Source organism: Ictidomys tridecemlineatus, chromosome 1 (assembly GCF_052094955.1).
Source record: "Ictidomys tridecemlineatus isolate mIctTri1 chromosome 1, mIctTri1.hap1, whole genome shotgun sequence".
NCBI lineage: Eukaryota > Metazoa > Chordata > Mammalia > Rodentia > Sciuridae > Ictidomys > Ictidomys tridecemlineatus.
Window position 1 is genome coordinate 48499127 of NC_135477.1, and position 12442 is coordinate 48511568.

Sequence of the window (12442 nt, forward strand, 5' to 3'; positions counted from 1 at the left end):
AAGATTCAAGGAAAAGATGGCAACTACTCACATGGAGGTGGTGATTGGGAAATGGTCTGAAGATTGTTAGCTGCCTCATTGCTCAATTTGCCAGTGGGGCTCATACTTCCTGTTTTCAGTGTCTCGGAGCTCTGATGCTGGAGCTCCTCAAGTCTGGACAAGATCATCTTGGCCCCTGGAGGGAGAAATGCAAAAGCTGAATAGCAACTCAGGCTGGGCTGGGTCCCTTAACTTCAAATCATGCCTTTACTTTCCTAGCAAATTTCTGCTTCCACAAAACAGTACAATCCTAGGATGGGACAGAGAGAAGGAAGCTTTCCAGGAAGTTCTCTTTTAATTCTATAGACATTTAGTTGTCTTTGAAATAGCCACAGCATTTGGTGCTTTTATTAGGTGGCAGGATTGTACTAAGAGACTTGGGAACTCATGAATATTTAAAACAATCCTCAGAGGTAATTATTGCCTCTTTTTTTACAGTGGAGGAAACTGAGCCACAAAGTTACTGGCCTATCCCAAGTCATATGGCTACTGTTAGAAGAAAGATTATAATCTAACCTACTTAACTCCAAATCAGTATTCTGAACTGCTGCAGCATCCCATGTGAATCAACATGCTAGATGATGGGTATTAAAAGCTAAATATCTGGGTTCTTTTTTTTAAAATCTTTATTTTGTTTATTTATTTTTATGTGGTGCTGAGGATCGAACCCAGGGTCTCACACATGCGAGGCAAGCGCTCTACCGCTGAGCCACAACCCCAGCCTACTCTGGGTTCTTGACCTCCAGAGATCCACAGAATTCACATACCTTGTGCCTTCAAAATTCCACTCAGAAAATTGGCTATTTATGCAGAGAAGTCATGCTGACCATGTCTTGAATTTTTCTCAGCCCTTCATATATTCTGACCAATTATTCCCAAAGGTTTTTTATCTCAGTCAGAGGTGCATATCAGAAACACCTGGGGAGTTTTCCTAAAATCACGAGCTCTGGCAACAGCCCTGACCTGAATCACAAACTCTGCAGGTGGGGCATAGGTGTGTATATATTTTTAAAAGGTTTTCAGGTGACTTGCCTTAGAAACACTGCCAAAATCCATTAACATGACTTAGAAATTTCAACATTTTGACATCCAATTATGTCAGATTGCCTCTACATCCCAGTTCCTCAGAACCTGATGTTTGGTTCAAAATGTGTGGTCACTCCCATTAGAACACCATCCAGCATTGGATCCTGAGCCTCTTGATCTTAGGGACAGCAATGACTTGCCCTGAGCTACATTAACACAGAGAAAATTCAGTCCCAGCCTCATATGCAGACGTTAGGAAATTCTGTTTTCTGTTCCCTAAATGCCACTGGCTCAAGCTGGTGTTTTGGATCAGCAATTTTCACTCATGCAAGTGTTCTTCTTGGTTGAGGCCAGTTAAAGTATTGTTATGCACAGAATATAGAGAATGTAAAGAGGACCTCTGGGGAGGGTAATCCAAGATGTGCATTGCACAAAGGCATCAGGCTGAAGAGGCAATCAGGAACCAAAACAGCCTACACACCACTTACCAAGCCATGAGTCTCTGACTTGGGGCACTGTGTTGTGCCTTATGAGCTATAGAGAACCTGTCCTACAACTTTCCTAACCTCGACTTCCTATCTCACATTAATCTGAGATGCTCCATTAACACACTGAGAAAACTCAACACCAATCCCTCACACAGATGGTTTTCTGTTCCTCATATGCCATAGATTCACATTGGCATTTTGGATCAGTTTTCATTCTTGAAGGTTCTTGGTTGAGGTCAACCCAAAAGCTGTCCATCCAAGCCCTAAAAGAAACTTCAGGATAATCACCTTCATAATTTTTTCCCTCTTATTCTATCCACCCACTTCCCATATAAGACCAAGGAGAAGCCAAAGTTTTCAGAAAAATGACTTTTTATTGATCACCTTTATTCACAATTATAAAAAATAGATATAAATAAAAATAGTGGAACATAATTATTAAATATTCAGTATACAGGTGTGATCCTTACCCCATCCAGTGAGGATTGAATAAACTAGACTGAAAGGTCAGAAGGAATAATTGGCCAGAAAGAGATCTCTACATGGAAGTAAAACAGATATTTAGTGCTGGTCATGGGTCATACCCAAGAATAATACATTCACAAGCATCATCATGTGGGACCCAAGAAGCCTCAGGAGTGACCCACAACCTCTCTAGACAAACTACTCTGTGTGGCATCACAGTCCACAGTTTAGGGAATTATCTAGACTTCTAGTCAGACTCAGGAACACACCAGCTCTTACTCACACTTACACTTACGGCTGGTGCACAAGTACACACATATATACATATATATAAAACTTTCTGATCCATTCATGGAATGTCAGAGCTTTTCCTCAAGTCATTAGTGTCTCTACTCCCCAAACAACTGTTCCCAATTTGGCCAAGCTCCCTCAAGAGACCTCAGCTGTTACACTTCCTAGTTAGGAAATTATTCATTTCCCAATAGCAGGCCTCATGAATGACCCTGTTAGGGGGAGCCAGCTCTCCTCCTACGCATGCACAGGAGATGTCATTTTTAACTCCAGGAGGATAGTCTATAAAAAGACAATTTTTAGTCAATACCATCCTGAGTCAGGATCACCTCTCCATCCTTGCCAGGGGTGTCTGGGCAGCCAGCACCCAGGCCTGTGGCTGAGAGTAAAGCTATTGTTGCTCAGCTTGTTGGGCAGCACAAGCAAAAGCATCTCTGCAGAACCTATTTTCCCCAGTCTCTTCCTTACAGCTGCTGGAGATGACCATACTGCAGAAATGATGATCAGCATGGGAGTGGGGAACCTATTTCTTTTCTCCCTAGGCTTCCTGGGGGCCCTCAGAGGGCTAGGCCATTCTCTTCCCCAATGTGGGTGTGGATCCAGGGCAGGAACTGTGAGACCCTTGTGTAGACACCTGGCTTGTTCTTCAAAGCACATCCACTGCCCCAGCTCACAATGCCAGTCAGAGTCAGGCGGCCTTGGGTGGAGCAGATGAGGGGCCCTCCAGAGTCTCCCTGGAAAGCCAAAGACACAAGAAATGAACCCTGGAAGTAATGAATAGGGGGCCTTCTGATCACACCACCCAACAATGTCTGACAGAATAGGGAGAGGTTCCTGAAGTCAAAGTCCTAAGTGACTTTTTCATATCCTACCATATCAAGTTTAAAATCCTTTATTTGGCTTTCAAAGCCCTGTCATCTGTTGCCATTCCATCCATGCTCCTAGACCCTGCTTCTCCTCCCCATCTTGGAATATTCCACACTCAGTCTGAGTTTTGTATCTTTTTTATCCTTTTTTCCCTCTACCTATTTAAATCCTTATCAAGTCACATTCTCTTTAAAGCTTCTCCTGCCTCTCCTAAACACTAGGTCTTTTGTAATTCACACTGCATGCATCCTGAGCATGGAGTTACACTGCCTTCTACTAGTGCCTTTTTCTAATGATGTTAGTGCCTAGCACAGAGCCAGGCTCATGCCAAATGTTTGGGGTACACAAAAACATTGCTTTAATCTCCCCCCAAAGACCCGATCTCCTTATTCTGATTTCCTGTGTAAGGACTTCCCAAAGTTGATGAAGCCAGACTCAGGAGCACTGGGGAGATTTGGGGGTAATGGAAAGGGTTCCTTCGAAATCTTACCTGGCAGGAATCTGTTTCCCACTGTGGGTCAGCAGCACACAGCATGTTGGTGGTGACTTCAGAGCCATAGTAGTGGGGCTGCTGACACTCCTGGTGGGAAATCAGCTTCACAACAGTCATTTTTAAATTCTTTGAATATAAATAGTCAGCTAGATGGAGGAAAGAGCAAGGAGTTTGCATTAAGATGTGTCTCTCTGGGAACCTGCCATGAAGGGGACCAACAAAAATGTCCCTACTAGGGAAAACTCTTTTTCTTTTTCTATCCCAATCTAAGTCTTTACTCCACCCATAGCCACTAATCCCTCATCTATTTACCTTTGTGGCCCATCACTCCCTAAACAATGCTTCCCTCTCCATCCTGGATCATCTGCCACACGCATTGTACTCCTATCTCCAGTCTTCCCTTGATCATGTTGCAATCACTTCAACTTCACAACACTCTCCCAGGAGCCCTCTCAGTCAGCTCCAAATGTTACTTACTAGGATTCTCTTTTCCAAAGCCAGTGATCTCGCAGCTTGTGTCAAATTGGGCGTCACCATGGCTAGGGGGCAGGCAGATGGTCTGTATGGACCGGGATGGCTGTGCACACTGGCCCATGCTGGAACGGATCTTCAGCAAGGCTGGGGGAAGAAAAGAGTCACAGGATAAAGATCATCACTTAGTCAAGTGGTTACCATCTCTCTCCCCTCCAAATGCTGAGGGAGTGGCTATGTATATCTCTAGGTAAGTTAGGGTTATAAGCTATACAGGAAAGTCTGCTGATTACTTGTCACCAGGAAGTCTCTCTGCTCCATACTCCAAGGAATTCATTTTAGCTACTAATCAAGGCTTAGACAGCTAGGGCTACTGCATTATAGCTGCACAGATTGTTTTCTGCAAAAAGCCCCACTGAGGGAGTCAAGCTAAAATCCAGCCCAAGGATCTACTCTCCAAATTCTATATCCTGATACAGACAGAAGCTGCATCCATCCTAATTTGTACAAACAAGATATTCCCAGACCAAGCCATAAGTCCATAGAGCTATTTCCATTCAGAAGAGGCTTTGGGGTCTCTGTAGAGGAGCACCAAATCCTTCAAATATTTCATCTTGAACTCTTTTCCACCATTCCCTGTTGTATAGGGAGGGATTTCAAGTTCCTCCACAACTTCATCCTCCACTTAGCTCTTTCCCTGGACTTCTCTTCCCCTCTGGCCATTATTATTTTCACTCACCAATATCATTGTGGTGAGCCAGGCTGTCAGCACTATAGTCTTCATGCAGGATGAGCTGTTCCACTTCAAACTTCATCTCCCCGAGGGTATTGGAGTTAAGCCTTGACTGACCCAGGTAGACAATATAGTCCCGCTTCTGTTGGTGATTACTGTAGGAGATAACATGTATCAGACAGCCTGATCCCATGAAAATCTGTCATTTCCCCTTCCACATCACAGAGGCCTCAAAACATAACTTATCCCCAAGGTCATGAGCCACATGGAAAAAAGCTGAAGGGAAGAATAGAAATTGAATCCTCTGCAGGGAAGAAGAAAGAGATGTGTTTGGGTTGGGGCAGGAGAGTCAAAGAGGAGAGACAAAGGAACGTACATGAAACAGTGTGTGGCACTGACTACCCAGCAAGGACTGATGAGGCTTCCTCCACACACATAAGTGACAGAGCCTCCCCGGTGCTTCCGGTAGATGGCTGCAAACCAGGGTTGGTTCTCAATGATGGTAGCTTCTCCACCAATAATCTTAAAACGAGGCCTCAGAGCCTTCTGGCCACACTGAAACTTTAGTTGGCCTGGAGGAAAAAGAAATGAATGTCTTGGGGAGGCAAGAAGAATAAAGTATCTTACTCAGGCAGGCCTCCCTCCTTAACCCCGCTGGATAGAGATAGGGGACATATGAATTTGTCCCCTTCCCCTCCACTGGCATAAGCAATCAGTGACACTTACCACCAGAGCAGTCTTGCACCATGCACTCTTGGACAAATTGCTTTAGGCCAATCTGCACATAGCACCAGGGCCGTCTCTGGTTGTCTGGGTTCCTGGCAACACAGAGGGGCAAAGGATGTCATTCCAACCCAGGCTACCTTCCTTGAATCCTCTCTTCCAGGCAAGACTCAACCAGAGGCCTGGCTTTTCTCATGCGGTGGCTAGCACTCTGGGAGCAGAAGAGATGGTAACAAGGGTTCCTGAGAGGCAATGGGAAGAAATCCTGGTTTTTGTTGCCCCCTCCTCACCTGCAGTAATTATGCTTCCCCAGGCCCAGGTGAACAGCATCAGGTCTATGGGCATGATATGTTTTCTGAAGAATAGTGGGAGAATTCCAGTCCAGGCAGGGCCGGCCCTTGGTGTCAGTATTGGCCTTTCCTCGGTATAAGTGACCATTCCCCTCATAGCAAGTTTTTGATGTATCTATAATGGATGTGAAGATGAGAGAATATTAAAATGGGTAGAAATATAGGCATTTTCAAGATGACATGTTTCAGACCTGGCAGATGACACTGGAAATGGTTTCATTCTATCTCCCTACCTCACATTTGTATAATCACTGTTTCATGAGTGTGTGTGTGTGTGTGTGTGTGTTTGTGTGTGTGTGTGTGTGTGTGAGAGAGAGAGAGAGAGAGAGATTGCCTGTGTATACCATACAGCAATGAACATGTCACCTGCCCCACCTCCAGCAACTAGCTTCTGTCTGCTCCTGCAACCCACTCATCTATCTCTTCCTGCCCTGAAATCTCTGGTGCTTTCCTTCTTCCCAGTTAGAATCAGAATCTCCATACCTATTTCACAGTGCTCCCCTTGGAATTTCTTTGGGCAGATACATCGCCGAATGTTGGAGAAATACTTGTAGGACACACATGTTCCACCATTCAGACAGCCACAGTTTGCTGAAGGGCACAAAGGTGGGGTAAGCAATGAGCCTGAGAGAAGCCAGTCCTGCAGCAGAGGCAGGGAGGGGCTGCCCCCTATGGCTTTCCAAAATGTGTGTGGAGCCAACTATTGTGCAAGGGATAGATACTCACATGCATCTGATGCTTGAAGTTCATGCCTGCCCTGCAAGAGACACATGTGGTCACTTAAGGTCCCATGCATTGGGACTCCAGGATGAGGATAAACTAGTCCCAATACCAAAATCCACTCTTCCCTCCATCTCCTCTGTCCTCATCCTGTTCATATCTAACCAATTCTCAAATGAAAGACTATGAGTGTTTTTGCAGGGAGAAATAGATTGACTCAAGTAAGTTTCAAGTACATATGCCCCCAGGATAGGGCGGTTCCTGAAGTTTCTTCTTTCCTGACCTGAGAGTATGAACTCCCCTAGTTCTCAAGGGCCCCACTGACACACTGCTCTGTTTCTCCGGGAGAGTCTGGCCTTGCTGTTGATGGAATCTGAAGGACTACAGCTATCTATGCAATTCCTCTCTTCCCCTGGCACTGTTCAGGGGTCCTACAGGCCTCTTCTGCTACAGTCACAACAGGGTAATCACTCACTTCGGTGTCGCTCACGATCAGGGCGCAGTGAAGCAGGCACGCCAGCAGGACTCTCATAGTGGAGAAGTTGCTCTAGAAATTGGTTCTGCAAAAGGAAGAGAAGTCAGGGCAAGAAGCAGAGGGACGAGAAGGCGTGTCCAGTGGCTTACTGCAGTTTAGGGGGGGACCCCCGGGTGCCCTGCGGGGTGAGTCAACTTTGACCAGGCTCCTCAGGCCGGATGGTCTCTTCTTTCTGGGGTATCCAGGCTCTAGGAGCAGCCTGCATCGACACCCGCTGAGGTAGGCTTGGGACACAAGCTGTGACCCGGCTCGCCGCAGCTGCAAAGCCGAGGCTACCCGAGGTCAGGGGAAGGGAGGTGCGCAGGAGTCGGGGCTGCGGCACTTCTGGCCCCGCGCTGTTAAGGCGAGCAGCACTCACCGGTGTCTGCGGCTGAAGGGCGCGGGCGGGCGGGTACTGCAGGGACGGCTTTACACTGCTAGGCTCTGGGGCTCTAGCCTCGGTGCTGTGCTGCTGGCCCGCAGTGCCGGCCCCTATATTAGGACCCGCCCCAGCCCTGGCCCCGCCCCGCGCTCGGATTACCCGCTCCACCCCCTCCCCTAGCCTTCCCTGCCCTGGTACCCGCTGTGACCCGGGCCCCGCTGCTTCTGCCACTTTGACAAAGAATAGGGGCCAAAGCGATCTCAAGCGCTGAGGACGAACTGAGTTTGGACTGAAAGTTTGAGAGACGTGTAAATTCTTCTCCCCTCCTCCCATTCACCTGGCCCTGGGCCCCGCCCGAGTACGCTGCGTCCGACTAATTGCAGAGAGGGAAAGGCACCTGTATTCTCCAAGCCCCCACCTCCCTAGAGAGTGATTCAGACCCTTGATTAGAGGGGCATAGTCCGCCGCTCTTATAGTCTCTGCCAATGAGAAAAACGTACCGGACACAAGTTAACTGAAAGAGACACAAAATCACCTGAAAAGAGGGATGGCCTCCATCGAATGCTGATCCCCAGATATCACAATACAGCCTCCCCAAACACCACCAACACATCCAGTCACAATAAAGCTGGATTTGTTTCTCACCTTAGTAAGGGAGTTTAGTATTGTTATCAAAGAGGGAAATGCAAGGTCAAATTTTATTGAGAATTTGCTGTTTGGATTGAAGTTCGTCTTTGAAGAGGAGGAGTTGAAAGCATGATAAGGATTAAATAGGGGTCATGATATGATATTATAGGATTGTGGGAACAAAATCTGAGGCCACAAACTATTGAAGCTTCTTGTTGGAGTGTTGATGGATTTTTAGCAAGTTCCTCTAATGAACAACCCATTTATTTGCCTGGGAAAGAATAAAGTTATTTAATAAGACAGTGGAATAGTAAAAACTTATTGATGTAGACTGAAAATTGTGGAGGGATAGAAATTCTGATTTTACTTCAGAGTAGAGGAACTGGGGTCTGGATGACAAGATAAGAGGAAGGTTTATTTTTCACTGTATGCCCTTTTGCACTTTAAAAATTTAAAAACACATCCCTGTACCATCCATTTCAAAAAGGTAATTACACATCTTAAAATGCATGTAGATCTTGGTGTATAGTTCAGTGGTAGAGTGCTTTCCTAGCATGTGTGAGGCTCTTGGTTCCAATCCTAGAATTAAAAAATAATAATAAATAAAATGCATGTGTATATAGTATTCTACTGCATCATAGAGTGTTGTTTATATTAAGATAAAAACACTTATTTTTGAAATAAAATTGGCCTCCACCAAAAGATCATGTGTAAATGATTCCACTTGCCCTTCCTGCCTGAGGACAAGCACACACATTTGTGTACAGATGCAGGCACATGTGTATGTGTGCTTATGCACATACACACTTACACAGAGAGGCCTCAGGCATAGTTGGAGGACTCTGTAGTTCAGTCACTTTCATCTTTCTTTCCTAGTGTCAGGACCTAGGGCTCAGAAGTCATTTTGATGCTACCCAACTGGATTCATTACCCTCATAGGAGGGAGGAGCCTGAATCCCTGTCATTCCTTAGGGCTCAAGCCTCAGTTCCTTTTCCTGCTCCACTTACAGCAATTTACTGCCTTGCAAACCTGGACATTGAGTCTGGGTCAACACTTGAGAAATGCAGAATGAAAATAGGGAGAGTGCCAGGGGGTAGGAAGGAGGAAGGGCCCTTTGCTCTGCTCCAGCTGGAGGCCTTAGGATGCCAACATCTGAATGGGGAAAGTACATAATTTTAGAGAGGCAAGTGACTTATCATCCTCCAGGGTTAGCTTTTCTGTGCTCATTACTCTGCCAGCTTTCCATGGGACCACTGAGTCAAAAGTTCCAATCTCTCAGAGCCGGGATTGCTACTTCCTCTAGAAGACTGTGGCCAGTTTTGTTTAGATTTGAGAACCCATTAATTGTAAATAAACGTGATCAAAATGCAGAGATGTTGCAGCCTGAGGACTTAGCCCGAAACTCCTAGGTTAGTTATCAGGAAATTCCCAGCAGTCTGTCGTGATTCATGTTGCTCCCCCAGCAGCTCTCATGACTCTGAATTACTTGGCTGGAGGCCGTCATGCTGATTCTTTGAGAGAAGGATGACCTCATTTCCTCCTGGACAAACAGAGACCGTTATGCAGTGTGACGCCCTTCTCCCCACTACTTCCCCCTGCCACCTCTTCACCTGGGTGAATAATTCTAACACCTCGGACTCTTCATAGAACTGCCCTTTTACACTTGCTGATCTTCAGATTCCTTTGGAATCTCTGATCATCTTTTGGTCTGGCTTGTGGTAGATTTTCAATTCTTTGAGAACAAAGAACATATCTTAGATATCTTTATATTTCCCCCAGCACTTTGTACATACTTTATTCATGTAGGCGCTTTATTGTGAATGAATAGTGAATGAGTAGGAAAAGACAGCTTTGAGGCACCCCGGAAGGCTGCCTTCTCCTGCTCCTTTTTTTTTTTTCCCCTGTCATAGGGAGCAGTAGTGGCTTATACTATATTTTGTACAGTATTTCTGTCTTGTGTTTACAGGCACTTTGAGAACCATTCCTTTTTAAACTCACAACTGCCTTGTGATATAGACTGGGATTGTTATTCACATTTTGTAGACAAGAAAAACGAAGTATAGAGAAGATACATAGTTGATGAGTGACAAAGCACTAGAACCCAGGTCTTCTGACTCTTGTTCCTATACTCTGTAGTTCAGTATCTCCATAAAGAGGCTGTGAAGAGAAGGACCATATGATATAATATTCAGCCAGCCCATGTAGGATGCTCCAGTTCAGATATCCAGCTCTAGCCCACTTACTGGCTTTGGAGACTTCCTTCCACAAAAACTACTTGGACTTGGGCTGTGGTTGTGGCTCAGAGGAAGAGCACTTGCCTAGTACCTGTGAGGTACTGGGTTCAATCCTCAGCACCACATAAAAATAAAATGAAGACATTGTGTCCACCTAAAACTAAAGTAAATAAATAAATATTTAAAAAAAAAAAAAAACCTGCTTGGACTTGGGCTTTGAGCTCCTAGGATGCCCACTTTGTAATACAAGTTAGTTGCTTGCCTGAATTCCAGGAACTCACTTTTGTGGTCAAGACCATCTAAAGTTTCTGCTGAGAGTAAGAGAATATGGAACTGAATGCTATGATTTCATTAAATTTTTCCGGACTTCAAAAGGGAAGCCACCAACCCAGCCTCTATTCTGAGGGGTCCAGACCTCCTGATTCTGATGTGGCAACATAGACTGATGAAGGGGCCCCTTTTTAGGAGCTGCTTATTAAAGAGCCAGAAGCTGGGCTCAGTGGTACATACTTGTAATCCCAGCAACTCTGGAGGCTGAGGCAGGAAAATCTCAAGTTCAAAGCCAGCCTCAGCGACTTAGTGAAGCCCTAAACAACTTGCCTCAAAATAAAGACTGCCTGCCTCAAAATGAAAACTTCTTTAAAAAGGGGTTAGGATATGGCTCAGTGGTTAAGCGCCCTTTGAGTCAATCCCTGGTTAAAAAAAAAAAAAAGGCGGTGGGTGGGGGGCGCAGGCAGATGCCAAGTATGCAAGGAAGAGTAGATTATCTAAACATGGCCTTGGCCTTGAGACTATGCCCAGGAAATCTGGCTCCTTGAAAGACAATTTTCTCACCAGCTGGACACAAAGGGAAGTTCACATTGAGTCACAGGATATATTCTTGGGTTGCTATACTAAGAATATTCAGCATGGTACTATAGAAAGACCACAGTCAAGTTGAATGTTCTTAGAAAAGTCACTCTTTCGATCTCAGTTCTTCCACCTGCAAAATGAAGCAATACAACACCCTGCGAGTACCTCACTGTAGATTGAATGAGATGCTTATTTGTAAAAATGTCCATTCACGGCTGGGTACAGTGGTGCATGCCTTAATCCCAGCAACTCAAAAGGCTGAGGCAGGAAGATCACAAGTTCAAAGCCAGCTTCAGCAACTTAGTGAGAACCTAAGCAACTTAGAGAGATCCATTCTCAAAACAAAAAAAGGTTGGGAATATGGCTCAGTGGTTAAGTGCCCCTCGGTTCAATCCCTGGTACCAAAAAAAAAAAAAAAAAAAGTGTCTGTTCCTTTCTTCCTTCATTCAGTATTTATGATGGAACTACTTTGTGCCAAGCAAAGTTCAAGACGTTAGAGATAGAAGGATGAACTTTGTGAATTGTAATTCCTACCCTTCTCTTCCTGTCTTTGTCTGTCTTGGCCCAGAAGATCAGGCCTTGCTGGAGTCTATCTCAGGATTCCAGTTAAGTGGGGATGCTGTGTCCTTGGCCCACAGTTCCCAATAACTGGCAGCTGGGACAGACAGCTGCATGTGCTGCTCGCCCCCACAGCCCCAACTCCCACTCACCCCTTCCCTGCTGTCTATGGCTTTGAGCCACCTGAAATTCTGTTCTTTTCCTCTTAGGAATGGGGTGAAGAGATCCCTCAGCAATCCTGGGGAAGGGACAGGAACGCTGGTCACATACGTACTTGAGTCTGAGGAACCCCTTCTTCCTGTGCATTTGGTGTAAATGGTAAATTGCACTGGCAACAAAAGCCATGTAACATGATAAGGGAGGTGGTGGAGCTTCTGGGCCCCCAGAGGCCTGTGGAAAGGAGTGGAGAGAAGCCACATACTTGCTTCCTTACTCATGGAAAGCAAAGAGCTCAGGGCCTGGACCCTGAGGTTAACATGTTTCGTCAATAACACCGTGAAGCAGGGACTAAGTTGTTCCTTCCAGCTTTGGCCTATGATCCCCTAAACTTCCTTGCCCTTTCAGGCCTTACCATCTCTGAGCAGATTTTCTAGCCCCACCAAGGTCAG

At 45.6% G+C, this 12442-nt stretch overlaps 1 protein-coding gene and 1 long non-coding RNA gene across 2 annotated transcripts in view; one reads left to right on the top strand and one right to left on the bottom strand.

Moving 5' to 3' along the window:
* Nucleotides 1–12442, top strand: part of LOC120885493 (uncharacterized) — a 52726-nt gene that overhangs the window by 13687 nt on the left and 26597 nt on the right. Inside the window, exon 2 of the long non-coding RNA XR_005728145.2 lies at nucleotides 12044–12152. This is a non-coding gene — a long non-coding RNA (uncharacterized LOC120885493). The remainder of the gene's footprint in view (nucleotides 1–12043; nucleotides 12153–12442) is intronic.
* Nucleotides 1908–7695, bottom strand: Plau (plasminogen activator, urokinase). The gene is made up of 11 exons (XM_013358858.4): nucleotides 7560–7695; nucleotides 7142–7226; nucleotides 6673–6703; nucleotides 6430–6537; nucleotides 5887–6061; nucleotides 5600–5691; nucleotides 5250–5445; nucleotides 4880–5028; nucleotides 4147–4287; nucleotides 3667–3815; nucleotides 1908–3043 (listed from the first exon to the last, which is right to left on the bottom strand). Exons 2-11 carry the CDS (start codon nucleotides 7196–7198, stop codon nucleotides 2867–2869), a joined length of 1275 nt encoding a protein of 424 aa, XP_013214312.1. The 5' UTR covers nucleotides 7199–7226; nucleotides 7560–7695; the 3' UTR covers nucleotides 1908–2866.

Bases quoted from the DNA above. Each gene is read 5' to 3' on its own strand.
- Plau (XM_013358858.4), bottom strand. From the start codon at position 7,198: ATGAGAGTCCTGCTGGCGTGCCTGCTTCACTGCGCCCTGATCGTGAGC. The intron at 6,538-6,672 runs GTGAGTATCTAT...TGTGCCCTTCAG, and splicing joins ACTTCAAGCATCAGATGCAT to CAAACTGTGGCTGTCTGAAT. The intron at 6,062-6,429 runs GTATGGAGATTC...CATCCATTATAG, and splicing joins AGGGGAGCACTGTGAAATAG to ATACATCAAAAACTTGCTAT.